The following is a 25,821-nucleotide window of genomic DNA, read 5'->3' as shown; positions in this document are numbered from 1 at the left end:
GCTCGGACTACTGATTGGATAAGTAGGGGCAGTGAGTTGGGGGATTGGAAAAGCAATTTATCATCTGATTAGTGGGTAAATCATGTAAAATGTAGAGTTACACGAGGCAGCTGGATTCCTGGTCGAATATATCACACACTTGTAAAACACAGCGTGTGTGATGGGAGCGGTTCCTGCCTGTTACGCCATGTAAACCCTCAGTAGCTTGAAAGTGTTTGTGTTTGAATGCAAAGAGCTGAAAAACCCTTCACACAGTCAACCAACTGTGCTGAGAGTCGCCTCGGCTGCAATGTGCAACATGTCACTGGATGGAAATGTTTACCAAATTACAGTACATAAATACTTACATGGAAATGTTCACATCACAAGTCCCAAACGGCAAAATGCTTATATGTGTTTGTGTGTGTGTACCCAAGTATGTTTGTTCGCTGCCTAGCAACAAGTGATGCGTGTGCGAATTAGGAAAGTTCAGGGCTTTATTTGCTCATGCAAATCTTTGTGAAGCATCTGTAGTGGTGGAGCCGCAGTGTTATGTGTTCTCCAATTAAACTAAATAAGGAGCTGCTGAAAACCGCTCGTCTAATGTGTTTATTTAATGTGTGGGCTTACGGTTTTATGGAGTTCAGGAGTTCTCAAAGAGGTAATACGCACGTGTCAGCATTACACCACACACTGTCATTATGTTTTTTCCTGTAACAAAGTTGAGGTCATCACTGTAATGATATTTTATAGATGTATCTTGCATAAAATCCCATTTTTGAAAAAAAAAAATCCTTTTCTACTGTGGTGACTTATGTTATTTTGCATGACGCTGCAAAAAAAAAAAAAGTGAATTTTGTCAGCATCATTCAGAAAGATCTTTCTGCAGCCGTAAAGCATAAATAACAGCCTCTTCACATGCAAGGGCCAAGTGGCTACTTTGTATTATTAGTGCCATGATTGGAACATAGGCTGATCCGCCAGCAAGAAGGGTGGGTACATCTGACAGCTGGCATTTATCAAAACCTCAGCCCTGAGTTCTTAAAACCTGGGTGGGAAGCTTGAAAGGTCTTGAGTCTATAAACTGATAATGTCAAATGTTGTGTCTGGCTTTAAGGATAAAATGTAGACCTAATATTTGCTTCAGACTGAATAAAACATACTGTTATGTTAACCACTACTGCATGAGCAGCTGCTCACTTTGTAAGTTATAAATGTTTAGATGGATTAAGTGGGTTCATTTGAGATTTCACTGGCTCCCTGCTCCTTGTTTTAGTCCGCCACCTAGTGGCTACATACTCTAATGGCTAAGAAGAACAGAAACATAGATTTTTAAATTTTTTCTTTTAGATTTTTAAGGTAAACTACACTTAAATGGCAAGTTCATGTACTTTGTAGCAAAACATAATCAAGTTTTTCGCTCATTAAGCAGATATGTGAGACACAATTATCAAAAAATGTAAGTCCCTTTTGATTTTAAGTGGATGGATATTTATTTTCTCAAAATCGGTATCATAAAGCGGGTGTCAAAACTATTATTTCTGCCCTTTTTCAAATAATGACAACGCATATTTTATGGTAAATCTTGTCGCGATAACTGTTCAAGAGTCCCTATTTCTGGCGCGTCACGGCCACCGTAGTGCCTTGAGGCGGGTCATCGTCACATGATGTCAAAAATGTCAACATTACTGTGCACAGTGCTACGAAACACACACATTCGCCACCGGAACATCGTTTTTTCTTACTTTTTGATTCAGTCGGGCATTATGACTCTCTCATAGAAGCAGCGGACTTCATGTTAGCCGTCAGTTTGTTTGCTGTCACCGCGCAGGTAGGTTGTTTTAGCTCAGTTACCAGGAAACATTTCAGCTCGTTAGCTAGTGAGCTAACATCGATGTTAGCAGCGTTTCGATTTAGAAATTTTCTAACTTTAAAAGCTGTAAGGAGGCAGTAGGGCTGCCATTTTGTAAATACAGACGGAGTTTGGCGGTTCGCTTTTTTGCTTCAGATTAATCTCCTCGCATCTGCTGCTAGTTTCCATTTACACTTCGCTTTATGTCAACTACAGGATGGCTGCATTCTCTCTCGTAAACAGCCTGGCGGCACTGCTCCGAAATGATTGTAAGTGTGTAACAGTTCATGCACACACACACACACACACACACACACACACACACACACACACACACACACACACACACACACACACACACATTTCCACGAATCTGGTTCCAGTCGGTATTTGTCTCAATTATATTAAGTATATTTAATTGTAGTTGTGGGCTGCAGCTACACCCACACACTTGTTGGTTCCCCAAAGTAATTTTTTTAAAGGCTTTTGCTGATTTCTTTGCCTCAATTCAATCATTTTTTTTTTATCAAATTATACAATTTTAAAGCATCGTGTCTTTTTTGCAATTGCAGAGACAACTAGAATAACTTGACATGTATTTATCTACGATGTAGGCAAGTTAAATTACTCTCGAATCAGTGAAATACTGACACTTTCCAACTGTTATTTTATCACGTCAGCCACAATTTATTTATTTCTTGCTGCATGAGAACAACAGCTATGTCAATCCATTGATTAATCAATTGATTTTGTGGGAAGGGATTAACCTTTCCAGGTTTCTTTTTCAAGCAGAATCTGTACAAAATTGAGAAGTGGGAACCTCTGCTTTGGGCTCCGGGGAATTTTGATAAGCTTTTTCCACTTTTTCACATTTTATGGAGAAAATTGCTTCATTGATTATTTGTTGAAATAATCAACAGATTTGTCGATGATGAAAGAATCCCTTCCACGCAGTTCTGTTCAAAACAATGATCGTATAAAATTGTTTTGTGGCAATGTGACTATTCAGTAATCCCACTTCTTTTTGTCTATTTGTTATTATTTGAGACTCAGAAAGTGTCTTTGAGGCTTTGATGATTCTTCACTAGCAGCTAAATATCAAATTGGTCTTTTCCGTGGTCCAGGTGACTTGGTGCTGAATGGCAGCAGCACGCTGACGCTGCCTGCAGCCAGCTTGCAGCAGCTGACCAGACTGTTTGAGCAGCACCTGCTGTCCAGGAACCAGCAGCATGGGTTCCTGGCACTGCCCTCCCACCCTGCTGACACCTCCTTCCTGCTGCAGCTGCAGTTCCTGTTTGACGTCCTGCAGAAGACCATCTCCCTCAAGGTAGACGGACACTTCCACACACGTCACACGTGCTTCGACGTGGCTGCTGGAGGTCTGATTTCTCATCTGTCGTGTGTCTTGGTGCAGATCATCAACCCACCAGGTGTGAGAGTTCAATCTGTGGTGAAAATCTTCCCCTTCAAGTCTCTGAAGTGTTTAGAGGTATCACGGCAACACTTAATCTTTCCCATTGTGATAACATTTGTGCTCTCCATACATGTATTTTTACATTTTTTTTCTCCTCAACAGCTGAAGCGAATCCCTCCACACTGTCTAGAGGGACTGAGAGGAGTTTACTCCCAGCTGGAGGTCTTCACCTGCTCAAAGAGCCTCAGCTCCCTGGAGGTGCCCTCCTGTCATTTTATTGATGTTTTAATGAACGTGCTCACAGCATAGCAACAATGGGTTTGTTTGTTTTCCAGGAGCTTCTGTCCCTGTGTGGAGGGGACCTCAGCTCTGCACTGCCTTGGCTGGAACTGCACACCCTCAACTTCAGCTACAACTCCATCGTCTGCCTTGATCAGTCAATAGTGAGACACACACACACACACATACACAGATGTTTCCTCCTTTGCTGACATTTCTTTTTAACTCTCCATTTGTTGCTGTGGTAGAGTTTACTGAACGTCCTGAAGTCCTTGGATTTAAGCCATAATAAGATTCAGGAATGTGCTGAATTTCTAAGGGTAGGATTGCTATCATAATATTTCCTTGTGGGTTGTCTTTGTTCTGCTTTTGTAACTTCCTTTTACTGCTTCCTCTCAGCCCTTGAGTGAGCTGGAGCATTTGAATCTGGGCTACAACTGCCTGCAGAGGGCGCCAACGCTGGGCTTGAGTGCCAGAGCCAAACTCCTCACACTCATCCTCAGGAACAATGAACTCGAGACTATAAATGGTAACAGATTTTTTGAATATTTGTCTTTTATTCAATGCACATGTGTAGATATGTCGACTTCATGTTTCTGACACTTCCCTGCGTGGCTGGACTCTCTGGTTGAGCAGGTGTGGAGCAGTTGTCGTCACTGCAGCACTTAGACCTGGCTTATAATCTTCTGCTTGAGCATTCCCAGCTGGCTCCTCTCTCCCTGCTGCACTGCCTGAATACAGTAAGGACACACATGCATGGATGTACCCACAGTAATGTAAACAAATGAGAGCACTCTTAACCTTCATAAAAATGTCCTGTCATGCAGCTGAACCTAGAGGGCAACCCGCTGTTCTTCCAGAAGACCCACCGCACTTGTACCGTCCACCACCTCTCGCCAAAGGCTGTCAACCTCAGAGTGAGTAATGAGAGATTCTTAGGTGTGCGTGTCTGCCTTTCTTTTTTTTTAAGTTGAAAACTGTTGAGACAAGAAAGTAACTGAGCAAAAATGCCGTTTGGTTTGACTTGAGGGTGGTGAAGATGGCAACTGCTGCAAAACCCAAGGTTTCGTCAGGGTTTTTCTTGTGTGGAATAAATAAAGCCAGAGAATTGTGGAAGTTTGCTTTGCAAATACCGTCACACAGCATGTTGGGGTATTTGTGGTTCAGTTAAGATCATCTGAAAATAATTTGGTTTACTTGAGTACATTTTAATTTTAATTTTTCTTGCGTACACATTTGTTCCAGAGATTTTAACTGGCGTTAGAACCTGGAGAAGCCATTGAAATTTTTGTTTTGTTTCTTACCAGCTTGTACTTGATGGCACCCAGCTGTCCTTGTCAGAGTTAGCAGTAAGTTTCCCCGTCAATCACATGATTATTAACATTTGGGTATTTTAGAGTTTGGCAGAGGTCCAACATCAGACCTCTCCTCCCTCACAGGTTCTTCCTAAAACAGGCCAGATGGTCATCCAGGTCCAGACGTCTCATCCGGTTCCAGTGGAACGCAGTAACCAGGAAGTGTCCAGTGGTGCAGGCGAGCTGAGCGACAGTCTGTCAGTCGGGGAAGTGGCAGTGACGCACCTTCGCAGGAAGAAATCCAGGGTAGGAGCTCTTCATTTCTAATCATTTTAACCTCTTATGTCTTTTATTCTTTGACATCTTCTGGTTTTAAACTGTTGTGTGACAGACTAAAGTGAAAGTGCGGAGAGCCAGCATCTCTGAGCCCAGTGATACGGACTACGAGCCCCGACCGCTGTCCTCCACTCAGGGTCGGTATCAACAGCATCCATCTTTGCTCTCATGGTTTTGTCTCAGTTCTCGATTGTTGTTATATTGCGGGTATTTATAAACCAATGCGGTGTTATTTCTCCTCTAGACATCGTCCTCCCTCATCAGCAGGAGATCGAGCGCATGTCCAGCTTCAGGGACCAGCTGGGTGAGGATTGGCTGCGGTATCAACACCACCTCGATGAAAGCTGCGCCGTCACCACAGCCGTCTTGAACAACAAGCCTCCTGCTCCACAATCCCTCCCCAACGGCTTCAGCGCCTCCCAATTTCCACCCACGATTGATGTGGCGCAGCCGTCTCCACCGTCCCTGGAGGTCTTGGAGGTTCTGCCTGCACCGCTTCTCTCCTCAGAGCCAAAGGTGGAACCGTCTGACATGGATGCAGACCAGGAGAATGAGTCCACACTGGAGTGGCCTGGTCAGAGCCCTCGGCACACAGAGTCCACATTAGAGGGCAGCATGGTGGACGGTCAGGTGGTGAGCCAGAGTCCAGCCTCCCAAAAGACAGTTAGAGCAGAGAGGGGACACACCAGGGAGGAGGAGGACAACCTAGGAGGTGAGGCTCCGTATCATGAGTGAGGAGGCATTTCTGACTTATTTGACTGATTTTCAAGACATTGTTTCGTTAGTAGAGCCGTCAAGTGTCCCTTGACTCTTCATTAATCATTTTCATTCCTAAACAATTGTGAGGGATGAGATGAAGAAGGAGTGTGAAGTCTTTAACATGACTAGCTCTTGTTTGCCCGTCCTTCTCTTGGGTGTAGTGGACCTGTGTCTTCCCTTATTCGTGGGTGTCTTATCTGAAAATGAAGAGGAAGAGGGTGGAGGTGAGGGGAAGAGGAGGGAGGTGTTTCTGCGCATCAAGCAGGGCCTGATGTTGGAGGTGGACCCGCGGCGCGGCCGGGAGAGATGCCGCCTGGAGCTGAACAGCTTAACCGGTCTGGAGACCAGCGAGGCTGCCTGGACCCGAGGGGTGAGGGACGGAGACAGATGTTTTCACAAGTTTATTATTTTGGATACAAATCAAAACAGTTGATCTAAAAACAAAGCATGACAAAAATACACGTTGTAAGATGTACAGTGGTCCCTCGCTATGACGCAGTTCACCTTTCGCGGCCTCGCAGATTCGCAGATTTGTTTTAGTGCGATTTTGCATGCTTTTTCTTTTTACAGCGTATTGTGTTCTGCATCCTGATTGGCTGTAGACCATTGTCAATCAGTCTCCTCCATGCCGTGTCTCCTGTACAGTACAGAATGCGTGCAGCTTGCCAGATTTAAATAACTCTTCGATAGCTAGCAGTGTGACTCTGAAGAGCTGAGCTGAATGTTTGCAAGTTTTCTCCCCAACAAACCCCACAATGTCGACGAAACGCCCTGCACCGTCAAAGGTAACAAGAAGTAGGACTTCTGGACATGCTAAAGGAAGGTAGAAGTTATGCGGCTATTATAATTGTAAAAAATAAAGCTGACTACTACGCGGATTTCGCCTACAGCACTGCTGGTTATTTTTAGAACGTAACTCCCGCGATGAACGAGGGACCACTGTAAATTACTGACAAAAATCTCAAGATTTTGCATTACAGTTCTAAAATATGATTGATATATCGATTTGGGGAAGACGTCAATAGACAGATAATAGTTTTATGTATAGAGAACAAAAGTGTGTCTATATTGTGATGATTAAAACATTTTCCACAATCCTTTAACAACATTTTTCTGCCCAAATCTGTGATTTATATCAACTTTCATCATAAAATTAAACAAATATGCTGCGTGACTTACAAGCATAAAGAGTGTGAATGAGCAACGTGTGCGTTTTTTGGGTGACTGTCTCCATTTGTCGTGTCGATACGTGGAAAAAAGCTTGAATTAAAGTGTCTTTGACTGTCTTTTGTTGTCTCAGGAGACAGAGGAGGTGTTTCCAGCTGTGGAGCTTCAGTTCGACTTCATCAACGAGGAGAAGAGGAGGAGACGCTACGTGCTGCTGGATGACGACCCCCAACAGGCACTGCAGGTTGACACGCTTAGATTCATACATTCATACATGCTACGTCCTGTTGGTGGGAATTATTTATCCACACACTCACACAAGCGTGACGTGCAAGGCAAGGAAGGCACAGAAGAGAACAGATCCCAGCCGCCGGTGTCTTGGACGAGCTCCTGTTGTACCCACAGGCTTCCCTCTACCTCTGTCTGACGTCAGCATGCGGCGGTACACTCTGTACTATGTTTACTACCGTGTTTATGATCGGGCGCTCCTCACATTGTGCAACAGGCCTTAATGTAGCACAGAAGGCTTTTCTATTTTCAGGATCTTTTCTTCTGACTTGTGGTCAGCAGAGTCCTTGTACATACATGAAGTGAGAGCTTTAATTTCCACTGGAGCTGCACCAGAAATAGTCTGCTGTTCTTTTATAGAAACTCAGACAACAATAGCAACAATAAAATGTTCCTTCAACCCTGATTCCTTTCTCTTTGTGCATTATGTGCTTGCCAGGCAGAACTATTGTTTTTCTTGACTTATGTTGACAGCTGAAAATGTGAACTTTGGCCAACTTTTCTCATCTGACAGACTTGCACACCGACTTGTTTTTTTCCTGCTGTTTGCCTGAATACATTTTCCAAAATTCATTATTAAAAAAAAAGATTGTTTTCTTTCTTGAATAGGCCCTGAATGAAGTTCTATCTCGTGCGGTGGAGGAAAACCGCTGCCGTGGCGCTCAGCTCCACCCCAGCTGTGCTCGTCTGCAGTGCCTTCGCTGCAGGTCAGAGTTCACCCTCCAGGCAGAGGGGGGTGAAGAGGAGACGAGGAAGAGAGGGCCTGCAGCCCTGTCAGGGAGTGCGGAGGAAGAGGATGAGGAGGAGTTTCCAGGGTGTACCGATGACTGCAAAGGTGATTAAACAGCACTTGATAAGAAAGAGTCACAGACTCTCGATTTAGAACAAATTTCACACATAAAAACATAAATAGATCTCAAAAATGTAGAGAAGTTACAAAGTGTGCAGCCCTGGAAAGGCAAGAAAGATGCTTTCTCTTTTAAATTTGCACGCACACGATTACAAAATGTAGGACACATACACTCAATATTAAATGTATAGTTTTTAAATGAAGTGAACATGCAGGTCAGGTGAGAAAGCCGCTTGTACTCTGAAACTTCACAAATTTAGAAATTTAAATTGTACAAAGAATAACAAAGCACTTTGAGTGCAACGAAACGCACGAACGTAAATAATCCACAGTCACGACAATTTGAAATGAAACCTGATGAGGTGTCCCTGTCATTGTAGGTGTTGTTGGGTTAAAACAAATCATTGAAAGAAGACAGGGGCAAAAGCAGATCATTTCTCAAAAAAACAACAACAACAAAAAAAAACCTCAACAGGTTATTTACAAAATAAACAAAGGTTTTTCAAGGTGTTTTTAGGTCCAAATTGGTTAGAAGATGTGTGTTCTCACTGGTTCTATCTTGAGTTAGAATAAAGTCATGGAAAAAAACTTTTGTCATCGAGACAAGAAATATGAAATAAAGAAGCCAACCAAGCAACTTGTTGTTTGGCTTGTTTGGTTTATGTCTCAATCTGTCATCCAAACGCTTCCACCCAGGAACCGCAGTCCCGACCTCTGAGTCATGCAAGTTCCAGATGCGTCCGCCCCTCGTGCACCAGACCACCCTAAACAATGACGCGCTCCAATTTGATGTACATCAGCACATTTTTATGTCAGATGGTTGATAGTTGCAGGTAGAAGAGGCATCACCTGGCAAGTCTGAACAAAATTTCTGTCATTTGGCATAAAAACTCTGAACCTCCAGGCTCCCAGTGGAGACCGGCGTGTTTTCTCAAGGTAACATTTTGGTTTCAGATGGGCTCCAGCGAAGCATCCCAGGAGTTATCTCCTCTCCAGCAGCCAGTTCCCACCTCTGTAATCAGCAGGAGACAGATAATACCGGTCACTCCCCGTCATAGAACCAAACCTGACATTAAGACCTGCACCAGCACGCACAGATAGAGCACCGGCTTTGTTCGACAGATGTTTTGGGGATTTCTTGGAACCATGTTCCTTTGTTAGTGTGCTTAGTCTGCTGCATTCCTGAAACTTCAGGCAACAAATACTTGTTTCATCCGCACGTGTGTGAACTTAGACATTTGTTTGCCTGTGGGTTAGAGAAACATGTGGAAGAGAAAGGCTTCTTCTTTGTATCGGTAACAAAGGCCAGAATGTTTTATTGCTTTACGTTTTTTTATCGGTTACTGAACTGTATCCTGCCCTGGGGTTGATATGACACAGATGATATGGCTTTAGATACAGTAGATTTTTTTATTTGACCTTACAATCATTCCAGCAGTGCAGCAGGTTTGACAGTTAACAGCAGTCATTCTTTTTGTCGCGGTAACTATTGTGGCCATGAGGGGGAGCACTTCATATTCTTGTCAATCAATGACTCCACATCGTGTCAAAGTGCTAACCTGTGCATGGAATTTGTTACTCTTGAAGGAATTCTTTAAGTGAAGTGGATTTTTGAGGGGCTACACATGCTTGTTGACCAGCAGGGGGCGCCCTTTATCGCGGCCTCTTACTCCCACTTCATCACGCGTGACTCTTCGGATAAAATCCAAGCTAATTTCCTTCGGTAATCGTATCTATCTGCAGTGTTGCAACAGAGTACAGCAAAATTGCCATTTTTTTTCCCAAGTACAATTAGAAACTTTGCATGTATGATCTATGGTTCTTCACGATAAAAACTTCTTGTAGCAAAACAACAAAATTATTATCGTGTGGTTTGTTTCATCGCTGAGTAAAAGAATGGCACCAGTTGCCCACGAGGTGGCACATTTCCAGACCCTTAAATCTGATCCTGCTCATATTCCTGTTCTTTTATTCAGGGAAAGCTGATATTTGTCCAGAATGTGGTAGCGACCATGTGGTGGAGCTGGTGGGCCGATCACCTCCCTACAGCAGTACACCCGTTCCTCGCGCGTCCCGGCCTGAGAGTGAGGACGACCATCTGGATATCACCCAAAGCACTCGCAGTGCCACGAAGGTCCCTCTCACGTCCCCTTCCTGTTTTCCTTTCATGTTCAACATCAGTCTGACCGTCTTCCATCCTGACAGGAGGGCGACACCGACGCCAGTGTTAGCAGCAGTCCTATTCCAGAAGCTGCCACCACCACAGAGGATCCCACCTTCTTCACCGCCCAGGGAAGCTCCTTCTTCATCGGCGAGGGTCCGGGGGATACCAGCAGCCTCTCCTACAATACAGACGGCCAGAGTAAAGAGGACCTGGCCGGGAGCTACCGCTACACCGCTATCAGCGCTACACCCCCTGAAGCCCAACCTACGGGAAGAACCACCCCGTCTGGTGGGTCGGTCCTCTAGCAACACCTTTTTAGGGCTGCAACAAATTAAATTTTCATGTCGTGCATGTGAAAAAGAACCCAATAGGTTTCACTTTCTGCTGTGATTTTTAACTTTGACTCGCAGTATCACGCACACCTGTGAACAAGGAAACGCCTAAAACCACACCATTCAAACATGATTATTCAAGAAGATGATGAACTGCCTCCGTAGGTCGCTGCTACATATTCAAAGAGCGAGTGCATACCGACACCAGCTTTCTGAGGGGGTTGAGTTCACTCAGACCTGTGGCTGAACTCTATTTTACAATTATATAAAACAGAGAAAAATCCTCAAACTTTCCAAGCTGGAACCAACAGTTTCCTCAAGGCTTTTTTTTTTTTTTTTTTTTTTTTAACAAACAAAACAGGTTTGATTCGATCAGCAGACTAATTGTTTCAGCTGTACATCTGCACAAAATACCACTAGTGGTTACTGGAGAAAAGCCCAAACAGCAGTAAAATATATTGTATTACATATAACTGAAATTTAACATGATCATCGTAAAACACATCAACTGTGACATGCGGTACGGAGCGTTCCGCCTCATTACTTTTGTCGTAAAGGCGTATTTGAGGTTTAATTGAAAGAGAGCAGAGATTTTGTGGGTGTGCGTGCATCCTCGGAAGTGCTCTGTATCTCTTTGACAGCCTCCTGTTTCCTCACATCTGTCTGCCATTTTTAAAAGAACCACATGGTAACTGCTACAAGACAGATTGGAGTCATTACTGGAAGTGATGGGAGAGGAATGGAAGCCGAAGAGGGGATGAAACCGCAGTCTCGCACTGGAGACGGCTCATCCTCCTCTCCTGACTCCAGTATCGTTTTTTTTTTTTTCTTTGGTTTTTTTTTTCGGTGATACAGTGTCGCCATTGTTGCGGCTCTAATTTTCCACGTGCTCTGAAGAGGGTGCTTTGTCTCCAGAGATGGATATCTAAGAAGCAACATTGTCTAAAGGTTCAAAGGGTCTTTTAATCAAGTTTTCACTCTCTTCAAATGAAGGATGTTGGGTTTGTTTTGGCCTGGGCAGGTCCCTGCCCCTGTCACGTCCGATTAGCCCCCGCCATTCATCACTGTTAAGCAACCCCTGTTTGTGTTCATTGCTGGATTTATTGCTATTAAATACCGTTCTGCGAGAAAGTTGTTGGCTAATACTGCAGTAAAATCTGGAGGAAGTTTCATGAAAGCCAGCAATTATGTAAGTCTTCACCCTGTTACAAGGAAACGTTGGCTTTTATTGTCAGTAATAAGATCAAGAAATAAAAAACAAAACTGGTTTATTGTTCTGTAGATGATTTGGATCTGCTCTCTGAGGCCGGTGAGTCAGTGGATCATCGGCTGAAGCTTTTCCTGGATGTGGAAGTCTTCGAACAGGAAGAGGAGCTTCATTCTTTTCTCAAGGTGTGTAAAAGTACACCTCGCACATCATAAAGTCTGACAGATTGTCCAGAAAATAACCTGCATTCTTTCTACTGGCCAGCAGGGGGAGACGCCACAGGTTGTAAAAACACAGAAATGCAATGAAAAAAGGGTCCTGCTAAACCCCAGGAAAAATTTAATGAATGAGTTTATTGTTCCATTTAGTGTTTAAAAAAACAACCCAAAAGAAAACGTGACAATGCAGGTGCGGCTTGGAATTGAGTTAAATCAGGACACTGCAGCTCCACCTTCTCGTCCAAATATGGTCACCACTGGTTGTAAGCCGTCAAGATGGTGACAAGGCTTCAAAATCTAGAAACTGATGAGTGACGTCCTTCATACCTTCCATGGTTTTAAAGTACTTGTAAAAATATCCATTTGCATGAATATGTTTTTAAGACCATTCGTGATGGCTCTTGCGTTTGCAGTTTTGAAGGCTGTAAAATCTGGACGATTAAAAAAAAATATTTTTTTTTTTTTAAATGTTGTTTCAAGTCACTGCGAACATCATGTAACTGATGAAACACAAACGTAATGAGCTTGGCAGCGACGGCTGTCATTCATCCAGAAACATCTCATTTTTGGCAAGTCTGTGTTGCTGCCCCCAGCCCTCCGGTGAGGACAGGCGTGGTGGAGCCGGGTCCAGAATCCATTCATTTTTATCACATTAAACACTCGTTGCTACCTAGAAAACATCGGTCGACCGAGCGCAGCGAGCTTTCCTCCTGTGCCGAGCGACCCGTATTCCGGTCCCGCCCTCCACGCAGTCGTGAGAGCTGATGTTATTTCAGCAGTGAATCAGCATGTTTCCCCGTGTGTTTGAGGAGAACTCAGCTGATTTGTGCGAGGTTGTCAGGGCCGTTAAATCGCTGCAGGAGTTTAAGACGAGGAAGGAAACCTTTTGTGACCTGTGATTTATCACTTGGAGCAGCAACCAGTTTCATGTTGATGATGTTATTCCTGTTGTTGTTGCGGTTAAAAAAAAAGAGAAAAAAAAAAGAAGTCCTCCAGTGTGTCTCCCCGATGGCCAAGAGATTCCATCTTAATGGGTGGTGACAACGCTGCAGTTTCATCAGCCAAGATGAATGGAGCTCAGCCCGCTCACATCCACAGGTTCCTGCTCACCTCTGTCCCACACCTGGACCCAGAGCACAGAGCAGGAAAGCGGCCCCAGCTAGAAGCAGGGGGTCCCGCTCCATTCATCTGATTTACGTGTATTTATCCAGCTGTTGCACTCGTGCTTTCTCCTCTCGCTGTTTCAACATTTCTAACCTTTAAAGAGCTTAGGGGGAAAATGTAGCTGTCAGCTGAGAGTATCATTGATGCAAATATCCATGCTGCTGAGATATTCATTCCAGATCACATGTTCAGCAGATGTCCCGTTTCCTGTGCTCGCTCAGGTGTCTGCTGTCAGATTCGGCGAGCTGGGGGAGGTTCCGTCTTTGGTGGTGGTGTCAGACAAGCGAATATACCTCCTGGAGATGACATCAGACAACCAGTGAGTGCTGACGTCTCAAGATACAGAAATCAGCTGCTTCATCTGTTAAAAGATACTTTTCCGAGGGGAGGAATGCAGTGGATGCCACATGTAGAGACTGGGGAGAATTCCAAACTTGCAGGTAGCGTTCGGAGAGCACCGAGGCCAACTTGCAGCCGTTGGCGCTAATTAGGGCTCTCAGGCCCCATTTAGAGCTGCATAATCCCCCTGAGAGACAGACACCACTGACGGCATGACCCCCTTAACTGAAGAACTCAAAACTCCCGTCTTAATTCATCAAAACGCCTCTGGTAGCGACACAAAAGAGGGCGCCACTCTGGAGTTGTGTTGCTGCGCAGCTCCACACACATTGTTTAGTATAACATTGCATAACCAAAACAGGTTTCTGGGTCACGTCTTGAGATCACATTGACCTCCAGGGTCTTGGAAGTTTATTAGTTCCATACTTATTTTCCTCTCTGCTGTCTTCTTCTTCTTTTTTTTTAATTAAAAGCTTTTCCTTCATCATGAAAACAAGATCCAGTGGGCGATTCATGTGATGGCTCTCACACAGTTATTTCACAAGATTCTTGAAGTTGTGAAACTGATGTTTGTGATTCAATCCGTTTTGTTTTGTTTTTTTTTAATTCCTGAAAATGAGGTGAGTTATGACCGTCATTGCAGTGAGTAAACTTTGGCTTCAGCTGTTGTTTTAAAATGTTGTTCTGGCAGTTGCGCCTCGATGTGTCATCTCTGCGTGATTGTACAGGTCCTGATTCCCCACATTGTTTCCTCCCAGCAGAGGCCAGCTCTCTGATTGGCTGCAGAAGAGGGACAGCCACCCAATCATGGAGCTCAGCTACCTGGAAGTGGGGTTGGCCTCTCAATGCATCCATATGGCGTTTGGAGACGGGGGCGTGGCCTACACCCTCCTCGTGAGGGACAGTTTACGCTGCAAACGCTTCTTTGGCCTCTTGACAGGTAAAACGAGTGGAAAACAGATTCTGTATGGAAAAACACATAAAGGGATGTTGTGAATTTAGTCGGAGAGAGAAACTCCATGACCCCGCTCTGCTTTCCCTCACTGGTTACACTGGTTTCTCTGGAGCCACAAAATTAACCGTGGGCTAATTTTGATTTGTGGAGTAAAGTTGAATCCCCGCGGCAGGTACTGGAACAGCATGTTCCTCTTGCAGGCATTCTACCACAGACGGAGAAACCCAACCTCCTCCCCTCGCTAACGAAGACTATACCACATGTGTGCTGTGTGACACAAATATCCCCACCCATCCCCACCCACCCCCTCAACCCCTCCACCCCCTCTGTATCAGGTCGAACACATCCTGCCCAGACCCACTTGTGAGCGAGCGAGGACCAGAAGCTGAGAGGAAAAGCTTTCATTAGATGGGGGCTCCTTTTTCAGCCCTGGAATGTCTGGAAAAATATGGAAAATGAATCAGAGAATTTTCACCCTCCGAAGGTTCAGAGGAATCAGGGAGACATCCTGGGAACGGTTTCGATCTCAATCCATATTTAGGGAAAACATCTGAAGTTTATGCCTATAATCAACGTTTCATATTTCAGGGAGTAAGACGCTGAGAGAACAGACGCTCTGATGAGAGGAGCGACTCCGTCTGGGCTCACGTATCCGATGCTCATTAGGGCCAGAGTCTTTGGGAAAGTGTCGTACATGATATGACTCTGCTTTTTATTAATTAAATATTTCATCTACTAAAACATAAAAGTCGAGTTCTGCAGAGCCCGGGAGTTAGCTTCCAATAAAGTTATCGTATTATCTTGTGGCCGCGAAACAGGAAAGACATTTTCAAGTGAAGATGCATGAGATAAAGTACTAACACTTCATTCAGAAGTAGAAAACTGGCTAAAACTCCCTCAGTGTGCTGTTGCTAGAGGTGTTTTGAAAGCCTGCTCATTCCTTTTCTCAAAAACACCTCCGTAATGAATCAGAGAAAAAGTGCATTGCTCATAATTATGTGGATTTTGATCCTCTGTCACATTTCTCGCCGTCTTCGTTCTTTTCCAGTTTCCCTTTGAGAGCCTTTTGTTTCCATCTAGATCCCATAAACAGCTCATATACTGCCTTGTATTCGCTGTCACTGAAAATGATTCCAGATTGTTTCAGATCGTCCAAAACAGAGCTGACAGAGCAACGTGGAAAAAACAAGGGTAACTGTTGTCTGGATGCAAATCCCTACATGAACAGAATGGTAATATTCTCCTCTAAAGTGGCTATTATTCCAGCCGTCCAGTGTCGACGTCCGAAAAGACTCCTCCATGGTTCAGGCTGGCAGCCAGTACGTGGACCACTTTCAAAACCACAGCTGGAATGGTGAAGGCCCGACTGGCTGGAAGATAGAGAGAGGACGTGGTTGTAACTTGGACAGATCTCTGGAGCGTCTTGTCCAACTTTATTGAAACATGAGAGATAACAGGAGACTTCTGGAAACAAGTAATTCGTCACTAATCTTCGGTTTATTTGTCAAGCAGTTGTTAACGGCAAGATGTTTTCTCTCACTGGTGTCAGATTCAGCATAAGCTGCAACATCTGCAGCAACACACAACCGTCCAACATGTCAGGCACTGGTGTGTCCATGGTCCCCAGTGCGAGACAGAGATTAGGTACCCTTCTCTGTCCAGACAGGCTAAGTTAGCTTAGCACAATAAATGGTAGCGAATGGGAAGTGTTAGCATCAAAAGTCATCAAGCAGACCAGGTTTAGGATGTTGGTTTGTCCCGTAATCCTGCTCACCCTCTCTTACATCCTCACTAGCAGCAGTCGCTCTTTTCGTCATTGTCAACTCATGTTTCACGATGGTGACGCTGCGTCAAATCACTGCGCCCACCCAAGAAAGTAGATCCAACAATGTGTCTGGTTCTGAAATAACATTTTCGCGCAATTTCGGATTATATGATAGTGAATGTTATTCACAACCCAGTCATACTCATGCAGAATGGCAAAGACCATTGTGGAGAATATTTGTTGACTTTTGAAGTATGCTAACACTTCCCATCCACCACCATTCATTGTGCGAAGCTAACTAGCGGTCTGTAGCTCTCAGCTCCCTAATGTAGCGCAGAGGACGGAAAGTGTAACGATGTACATGCCTGGTTCTAGAGAGGATGAAGAGTGAGAGACTTGATCAGAAAGTCTGCATGTTCTGATACAACCATCAGGTTCCCCGTTGGTTCTGGTGGATCCAAAGACTGTAGGACTGAAAAAGGAGGAATCGCGGGCACTGACTTCTGATCTTGGATGGCACTTAACAAGATTATTAATTTGTTACACAATCTTGAAGTTACTCCTGCAGGGCAAGAAGAATTAATGATTGGTCAGAAATAATTAAAGTCGTCTGGTGTCAGAGTAAATATTATCTGCGGACGCCGTGTCTTGTTGTTTTATGTCTGCCTTTAGAGAAACACGCATCTTCGCGGGAAGAGACACATTCCCTGGAATCAGGACATGAAAAAAGATCTTTATGAGCCTCCCTTTTCTTCATTGATGAGGTTGTCATCATCTTCTCCAGCGTACAGCGTCTTCCCATCTCCTCCGTGTCCCTTTAAATCCTTTGGAAGTCGGTCTATTCAACCACAAATATCCTCTCTGCCCCGGATCGTTGTCACACTCAATGATACGCTACAGTTTGAGAATGGAAGCATGACCTGCCGCTTTGTGCTCCCAACATTTTCTCACCCGCCGAGTCTATAGAGCTGCAATCTTACACCTGCAACTGGAGACCTTTTGGCTTTCTCATGGTGGTTAGAATAGCAGAAGTCTCCCGCTGGCTTTTGTGTGCAGACCTCCTCCCTCTAATGTTTGGGTGTGATGTTTTTAGGCTCCGTTTTACGACTTGGAGGGGGTTTTATTCACATCACTGCACTAATTTTCGAGTGTTTTTACTCGCGTGATCGTCAATACTCAGTGGACCAGCTTAAACCCACCCCCCCACCCCATTTTATGAATCCCATACAGATGTTCACACAGCTGTTTCAGAGTTCAAATATGACTCTTCATCTTCATGATCTGTTTTAAGAATCATTCCAAAAAATGTAATCAGAGATTTAGGTATGACCGGTGCTTGTAGAGGGAAGCTTCATCTTTGATTTATGAACTTTCCTGATGAATTGTGCTGCTCTGCATTTAATCCGTCTTTGCAGATAAGTTTTGATAACTTTAGCGAAGCCTCCAGTCCATCTCCTTTTCTCCTGGGAACATTACTCCTGTACGCTGGGGTTATGTCTTCAGATTTGGCACAAGAGTCCCCAGGGATTCAGCCATGAGTTGAAAAGATCCTGCTGGTCAAGGTCAAGTGACACGGTCCCTGTCACCTCCTCTGGACGTCATGTCTTTGGAAGTACTTGAAGGAATTTCAGATGAACTGGAACGATTTTGGAGGTCAAAGGTCATAGAGAGAGGCGGAGGGACACAAACGACACGTTGCTACTAGTCTTACAGTCTGACCGTGAAATGAAACCTATATTCATCATTCCTTGTCATCTTTTTACATTAAAATCTTCCCTTAAGATGCTCAAATAATGACTTTCCCTGTTCCTTTCTTTAGGAATCGTGCGTGAGCTGGCCCACAAATCCGACAGCAAACTCAAGTCCATCTCGACCACAAGGCTCAACCCTCAGCACCACCTCTGGTACAGTCCCCAGTTGTGTATGATTGCGAGGTGTAAACGCTGCGCGACGTTCCTGCCACATCTTTACTCGATTACATTCTTCTTTTTTTTCGGTTTCCTTTTGTGAAACTGTGCCTCTAAATTAGCTGGTAAACCACATCTTAATTTGGAACATGCGTCGCGCTGCAGATGCTGCTTGTCCTGCGGTGAAGTCTGCTGTCACCTCTCTTTTTTCCTCCTTCCTGCTTCACATGTAGGTTTTTCTCTCGATGTTACTACAAGACAGGCATGTGCATGAAAGTATGATTTCAAACATGAAACACACGCCTCTTCAGCAGTTAGCACAATTGGCTTTATCCAACCAGCAGAAGTCAAATAAATACCAATTTCCCAAAGCTTCGATTAGGAATGATAAAATCATTCCCAGGTCCGTGCCAGGAATAACACAGCCCAATAATCAAAAATAAAAACAAATTAAAGCCATCCACTCGTGTGCTAACTGCTCTCTCTGAACTCCCTTCCAGTGTTTGTGCAATCCAAGTCCTGTCAGCTGTTATTATGTCAATTATCCCCTTTGCTTCACACTAACTGTGTGGTTGAAGTGATTCCATGTGAGGCGGCGCAAAGCTAGAACCGCCAGCAGCACCTGCCAGCCACAAACCGCCGCTGCGCTGTTATCTCTATGAAAACACCGGACGCTGCCTGTTTAGCCGTGATACGTCAATATCTGGTCAATAATCTTCTCCTCTTGATTCTGTCAGGCCTCTGGTGTGTGAAGACATCCAGGCGGACGTGGAGGACGGCCAGCTGCAGTTCTTCTACATTCTGGCTTTTGTCCTTCAAGGTGGCAGCCCTGCTCTCCACGTCTGTCTGTGTTTAAAGACTCCAAACATGCCCAGTCCTGTTTCTGTGTGATAGGAAAAGATTTCTAGACCAAACATACATGCATACATACATGCATACATACAGTCCATGGCAGGGCCAACACATGTAGACAGACAACCACTGGCTCTCACAGTCACACCTACAGTCAATTTAGAGTATCAATCAGCCTCGTCCCCTCTTGATGTCTTTGGACTGTGGAAGGAAGCTGGAGTACCAGAGAGAACCCACGCAGGAACAGGGAGAACATAGAGACTCACACAGAAAGATCCTGTGCCTGAGCCGGGGCTCGAACCTGGAACCTAAGACCAAACATGTCACGTGTATTAGTTCCCTAAGATGGAATGCTGTGGGAGCGCATTGTTGTAACTTCAGAGCCCAAATGTCGAGTTATGTGATTTCGCCTCCACGCAATGGAAGGAGGCCAAATTAAAGAAGCAAACACACCCACGTGTTTGCTCAGTTGTTGACATGTGACTTTTGCTACCAGCCTGTTGCACTGAAACGCACAACACTGGATGTTTTGCTTGGGGTGTTTACAAGAATTTTGAATGTGAAATATATTTTTGATCAAATGTCCTGAATTGAAGCGTGGTTTCCCCCACCAAGGAGCTTGCGTCCGCAGCAGGATCACACAAAAAGTGGGGCAGGCTTTGGCAGGGCCCATCTCCGTTTGGGGCAGATCCATTTAACTTCACAAGAAATAGCTTCTTTTTCACATTGAGTTCGGCTGAGCTTGAATATGAATTATAGCTCCACCATCTGGCTAATCGCAGGTTAACTTTTCTTATGACGCGTTTCCATGTTGTTCCCAGTTTTGAGGTCAAATTTCATGCGTCTAGCTCGTCGTCGTTGGAGCTCCAGAGAGATTGTGTTTGTTCGGGGAGACACCTGTCCCATGTGTCATATACCATTAGATGTGAGTGGCTTTGTTGACATGCGAAAGTGTTGACATGCATGTGAAACGGCGCTCCAGGATGCCTCCGTGCCCCTGTTTCAACACAGACATTTAGAGAAGCCAAAGTAGCTGGAGGCTGCACACCTGTACACGCCAGCGGAATGTCAGCGTGCCTGGATCTGTATCGTCCCTTCACTCGCTCCTCTCAAACTGGAGCCCACCGACAGGAAATTCAGCTCTCAGTTTGTTTGTAGCAACAAGACACTTTGTTGAGCATCACAGCTCAGTGACCTCTAATCTCCCGCATCAGATCACACACATCTCTCCCGGAAACTGGCGATTTAAATGTGATTAAAATGAAAAAAAATGGAGGAAGAATGTGCGTAAAGATTCTAGAAAAAAAGCTCCTAATCTAATATTTCATCTTTCAGAGGACTTCTGGACGCCCTTGACAGTTCTGGCAACCAGAGAAACTCTATACCTGCTGAGAGAGGACCACCAGTGGAGGAAGAGCTTGAACGACGTGAGGCTGAGTGACAGTAAAGAACCCAGCAGCGGCAGTTTCACCGTGTTAGAGACGCTGCCCATCAGCTGTGTGAGCTCCGTCCTCCTCTGGACTTCGGATCATTGCAGGATGGATCTGAAGCTCTTCGACGAGGTGAGTCGGGAACAAGAACCCCTCTTTAACTCTGCTGGATGAACTTTGAACCACTAACAAACAGGCAAAGGTCCTGCAGTTGCATAAAAATGGCTTGAAATCTCGTGTTTTAATTCTTTGACCAGTTTATGTGATTGAAACATTCAAGATTGGCCGTGATGAGGTGGCTCCAGATGTTTTCCCATCATGCCCTTCTCTATTTCACCCCAGCTGTTACTTCCCCCAATAAACACAAAACTGGCAAAAGAAGAGAAGAGTTTTTTCTGATACTGTGCAGCAGCTCTGCAGCAGCACTCCACCTCTAGTTATTCTGCACTCAGTTAGCCGAGTTGTCCGCGTGAGGAGGAATTTCACTGACATAACACACAATCTTTAATCAGCAGCAGTAATCCAGAGCAAAGGCTGTCTGGTTTTAACACGCCAGGCAGGGTTGGGCTGTGCCAGCGCCAAGCACCTGACGTGTCACAGGCATGTGGCCCGTGTTTGACTCGCCGCGCTCCTGCGTGGATGCTCCGAGTCGCTGCTTGTTGTGACAGGTGTTTCTTTTGCACCCCCAGTAACAGCTGGAAGTCTCCAGGTGTGTTAACCTCACGGGACGTTTACCACTTCAGATAGAGTTTCAAGTTTATATGTGAGGATTCTCGGGTGACACGCTGACGCTTTCACACCGTTTGAACGGTCAGGTGTTGAAAAGGTGTGATGACGTTGTTGTGACATCACGTCTGCTCTTGTGTCCTCTCTGTCCAGACGGTGAAAGAGGAGAAGACGTGGTGTGTGCGCTCCGAAAGCAGCGAGCTCTTGCAGGGGCTGCTGGCGTGGGTCAGAGCTCAGTGGGAGGCCATGTTCGGAGTGAAGCTGCACACAAGCCTGCAAGACTAAGAGCCATGATGGGGGGGGGGGGGGGTGTGAGTGAGCATGAATCAGCCCGCCGCTAGAATAGTTGAGCGAGTGTGTCTTTATTTCCTCTGAACACACACTCGCTCTGGTCCCATCAGGCTCGTTGCCTCCATGGTGTTTCACTCCAGACTTGGAAGTGTTTGCACTCGCTCATGTTTCCACCGCGCCGCGTCCCACCGGACGCGTCTGCAGCTCAAATGGAGTGTGCCTTCTTTTACTTCTTTGCAGGTGCCATGATTCCTTCTTGTTTCACGGTGGCTGTTAAAACACTCTCGCTTAAATGGAACTAAGAGAGCAAGAAAGGGTTAAATTCCTTGTGTGGAACCCCCCCCCCACCCCCCAACTTCTTCTTTAAGACCTTCCTCGCCATCTTAGGGTGCAGTGAATTGTGACATCACGCGCTGACCACGAGGCCAGGCGGTGTCATCGGGGGTTACCTCGCGCCATTCTCCCCTAATTGGAGTCTTGTGATGCACTGAAACCCTGTGACCTCTGCGTCTGTGACTCAGACAGCAGTGGGTTTCATGGTCGAGATCAGCGGCGGATTTAAGCTACGGCGTAACAACATGAACGCCTCCATCAGTTCAAGTGACTCAGACCTGCTGCAGGTGTGTTTGGTGTATTTAGACCTGTGGTGTGTGTGTGTGTGTGTGTGTGTGTGTGGTCCATTACTTCTTTGCTGCCATTTGTTTTACGTAAATTGCTTGATTTAGATGTTTCTTTTATTTTTATAAGGATGTACAAAGCAGAAGCTACGTGTTTGTGTATGTAAATGTGTATAAATGGAAATAAAATGTGTTGGTTTTGTGATTCGAACCACAACAACATGAAAAAGAGAGAGAAAGAGGAAAAACAATGAGGGACGGAAAGGTTTAAGCTTTTGAATGCCCAATAATAATTCTTGAGGAATGCTTGAATTTTAACATAATGGCATATTTCATCAATACAAGCACTTGTAATTAGCAAAATTCTGTTTATAAACCTTTAGCTTTAGCTTTTGCAATAACAAATCTGATCATCAGGGCTTTCAAGTTTTGCAATAATGGCAACAACCAAAAAAACCCCAGTTTTGATTTATTTTGCAGTTAAACTGTGGACTATAATAAGCTGACTAATCAGTTTCCTGGCAGTCAGATCTGTCCTTTCCTAAAGGCGCCCTCAGTACTGGCTTTTTGTTTTATTGGTTGGGCTCCGACTTTTTCACTCCCACTCCACGAGCAGCGTGTAGGACGGCGGCTCGCCACGGTTACATCTGGACAAACAGGATATAAACTACAACCCTTTTGTTTTATTTTAAAAATCCAGTTCTTGTTTGGGAGCAGCAGCAGTTACAGAGTACCCATGAAGTCATGGAGTTGTGTGTGAGTGTGTGTGTGTGTGTGTGTGTGTGTGTGTGTGTGTGTGTGTGTGTGTGTGTGTGTGTGTGTGTGTGTGTGTTCTTTTTAAACATTGCAGCTCCATCCATTCCGGCTCAGCTGTGTTAGCACTGTGCTAACCGATTCCCCAGTGTAAATATTTCTTTAGCCCGCTACATGTGTTGTGCACATGCTGGTTGGAGATCAATTGAAGCCACGTGGCTGACAGGCACACATGACTACTCATCTGCTTCCTCCAGCCGCCTGCTTTTAATGTTCTTCACATAAATCCGATTTGCACCATAAACAACTGCACGTTTTTTTGTGGTTTTCCAATCTCGGTCAAAGGTCAAGAGCAGGTGCAGGAACCCGTCACCCGTTGGCTCACGAGCCCCAAAGAACCGGAGGAATTAAAGGATATGAGAGGAAAAAACGAGCAAAGCTTTCATGTTAAGGGCTGATGTGTTACAGCTGCAGTCGCTCTTGTGAGATTATAGTATTTCAGCGCCGACGTCAACAATAAAAACATTTCGTAACTGGAAACAGTTTCTCTTGTTGTATTTTCTGTGTTGCAGAGATTCCCCACCTGAGCGTCTGAGTGCAGTTCCATATGGAGTGTCTTTGTTGTGCAAAACTGTTGGCAAAAAGATGCAAGACAAGTTGAGTTTGCTGCTGAACCGAGACACAACGCTCCACTTCAGTGGCTCTTTATGGCGCCGAACACATAACATAATGTGTCATTTAATTTTCGTTCTGTAACCACACAGAGAGATGGAAAAAATTTCCCCAACAAAACATTGAAGTAGATTTTGAACTTTTTTTTTTTCTTTTTTTTTCGGGTCTTAAATAATTAAAAAGCAAAAATTTAAAGACACAAAAGTAGCGCCGCATTTTGATGATTCAGCATGCTTTGAATTTGTGTCAAACGCTTCTGTGTTCAGGGAGGAAATGAACAATCTGAGCTGCAATAATTCAGATAAACACAGCCTGCTACCTCAGTCAGCAGGTAGGTGAAAGCCCCCTCCTCCCTACCAGAGCAGTTCCCCAGGGGAGGGGGGGGGTCGAAAGGAATTTTGAGCCCTAAGAAAACTCGCGCCACCCCCTTCCTGATTTTGTCTTGAACAGAATTTAATCCATTTTGGCTGCCGTCCAGCTACGTGCCACTACATTTGTCACACATTTCTCTCCCCACAGACACTGACGTTTAATCTGGATTCCAGATGCCAAGATGTTGCTGAGGAGTAAAAATGAACTTGAAAGTGGAAATGAAGGTTGCAGGTGAATGAGTTCATGCCTGACTTGGACCAAACTTGAGATCCAGCCATGGCATTTTGGCTGGCGCAGACATCTGGCCTGGTTTGACTTCTCACGGCCTCCTCCAAACATGTCAGATCATCTGGTAAATCCAGAGCCCCACAGCTGCACTGTGCATGACAGCAAGAACTCTTGTTGTTTTGATGAACGCTGCAGTCGAGGCGAGATGGTGGGCCTCCTCGTCTGAGAGCTGCAGTCACGCAGCGCTCCGTCGGGCCGCTGCGCTGCCAGATTGTGGTCAGGGGGATAACGTGGGGTTCTCTGCAGGAAGCTGGAATGATGCCGTTACGCTGTTGTGCTCAATGTGCTTTTTCACATAAAAAATGAATGTAAACAGATAAACAGTCTCAAACAAAAGTTAGCTCAGACTTGAAGAGATTTGATTTTACATTTATCGCCACGTAGAGGACGACGTTCTCGGCACTTTTTAACGCTCTCTAATAGTTCTAGTCACAGTTGTGTCTTGTTTCCACAATCGTCCACCTGGAGTTGATTCTTTAATTTCATGCCCAGCTTGAGAGGCCCAGTTTGTCTGTTCTTGACTCCTGGACTACAATGAACACTGCAGGGATAGCCTGTTAGCTCAGTGGTAGCCTGTTAGCTTCCCTACATTGTATCTGGAATACATTTAAATCATTAGATCATTCTTGGATGTTGGAATGTTTCCAGAGCAATTATTGAGCTGAATGCTCACTGATTGTACAACTTTTCAGGAACTTTCCACTGGAGATCTCTGGATGCTGCTGTAGAATAGTCCTGAAAAAAAACTCAGAACATCCTGAGTTTATATATATCATATCCTGGGAACGCTACTAGATGGCGTCCGTCACATCAGCCGAGATGCGGGGTTACGCACTGGGTTCAACACCGGAGTACTAAATCACAAAGTACTCTTTAATTAGAATATGACTAACATAACTGAATGTTCTGCAGTGCTACAGAGCAACCCAGCAGTACATTCCAGTTTTCGTTGAAATGTTTTTATGGAGGTGTTGACTCAACTTTACGAGACTGTGTGTGGTGCCGTTGATTGTGCTGGAGATGTTGTTTTTTCTTAAAAAAAAAGAAAAGAAAGAAAAGAATTTAACCAGCAATTTGATATAATTAGAGGAGAGGAAAACAAAGTAGAGCCTCTAAAATCACCAACACCTCCTTCACACAGTAAACGGCGAAGATCAGAAACGCTGTCAGAGGAATGTGAGTGAGACGAGTCTGTTTATGTCCTGCAGGACGCCGTCACACACGCATTTATTAGGTTTATATAACTAAAAAATACAGCAGCGCAGCAGCAAATGATCCACACAGGTGCTTCACTGGAGTAAAAGAAGTACCAGATATATTTTGTACTTCTGTTTGTGAGAAAAGTAACTTTTACCAATCAAAATTTGACTAAAACACAGGGATTTCCTATTGAAGTACACGTTCTACATGATATTTGTGTATTCCAGTGCTTGGGAACGTTCTCAGAGGTTCATCATTTTCATCAGGTTTTACTTTGTTTTTCATGTCAAAACCTTTTCTTCAAAGTATCTAGTTCGGTTCAGGTAGTAAAAAAAAAAAAAAAATTTCCT

At 44.7% G+C, this 25,821-nt stretch overlaps 1 protein-coding gene across 3 annotated transcripts; it reads left to right on the top strand.

The window, feature by feature from the left end:
• Positions 1-1,637: 1,637 nt before the first annotated feature.
• Positions 1,638-23,548, top strand: stk11ip (serine/threonine kinase 11 interacting protein). 3 transcript variants are annotated; one of them, XR_015112306.1, is made up of 27 exons: positions 1,638-1,810; positions 2,048-2,100; positions 2,956-3,158; positions 3,246-3,320; positions 3,408-3,503; positions 3,581-3,688; positions 3,773-3,844; positions 3,924-4,053; positions 4,161-4,264; positions 4,352-4,441; positions 4,832-4,873; positions 4,964-5,125; positions 5,211-5,292; positions 5,400-5,867; positions 6,076-6,284; positions 7,215-7,325; positions 7,979-8,204; positions 10,196-10,353; positions 10,425-10,671; positions 11,998-12,107; positions 13,526-13,623; positions 14,402-14,583; positions 18,183-18,267; positions 19,008-19,090; positions 20,458-20,684; positions 21,432-22,189; positions 23,512-23,548. XR_015112306.1 is itself a non-coding variant. In XM_086200816.1 (26 exons), the coding sequence occupies exons 2-26, from the start codon at positions 2,049-2,051 to the stop codon at positions 21,561-21,563; spliced, it is 3,549 nt and encodes a 1,182-aa protein (XP_086056942.1). In that variant the 5' UTR covers positions 1,638-1,810; position 2,048; the 3' UTR covers positions 21,564-23,470. The 3 variants fall into 3 exon arrangements, 2 of the variants coding, with proteins under 2 accessions (XP_086056942.1, XP_086056929.1); XM_086200816.1 differs by lacking the exon at positions 23,512-23,548 and having other exon boundaries at positions 14,405-14,583; positions 21,432-23,470; XM_086200803.1 differs by lacking the exon at positions 23,512-23,548 and having other exon boundaries at positions 21,432-23,470.
• The last annotated feature ends 2,273 nt before the right edge of the window (positions 23,549-25,821 follow it).

Source organism: Aulostomus chinensis, chromosome 1 (assembly GCF_037954235.1).
Source record: "Aulostomus chinensis isolate RoL2024-O1b breed Wild chromosome 1, RoL_Achi_v1.0, whole genome shotgun sequence".
NCBI lineage: Eukaryota > Metazoa > Chordata > Actinopteri > Syngnathiformes > Aulostomidae > Aulostomus > Aulostomus chinensis.
Note: the sequence above shows the minus strand (reverse complement) of the source record. Positions and strands in the feature narration are given on the sequence as shown.

Coding starts and splice junctions, on each gene's coding strand:
- stk11ip (XM_086200803.1), top strand. CDS start 2,049: ATGGCTGCATTCTCTCTCGTAAACAGCCTGGCGGCACTGCTCCGAAAT. Junction 4,054..4,160: donor TGAACTCGAGACTATAAATG/GTAACAGATTTT, acceptor CTGGTTGAGCAG/GTGTGGAGCAGTTGTCGTCA. Junction 18,268..19,007: donor AACCCTCAGCACCACCTCTG/GTACAGTCCCCA, acceptor TGATTCTGTCAG/GCCTCTGGTGTGTGAAGACA.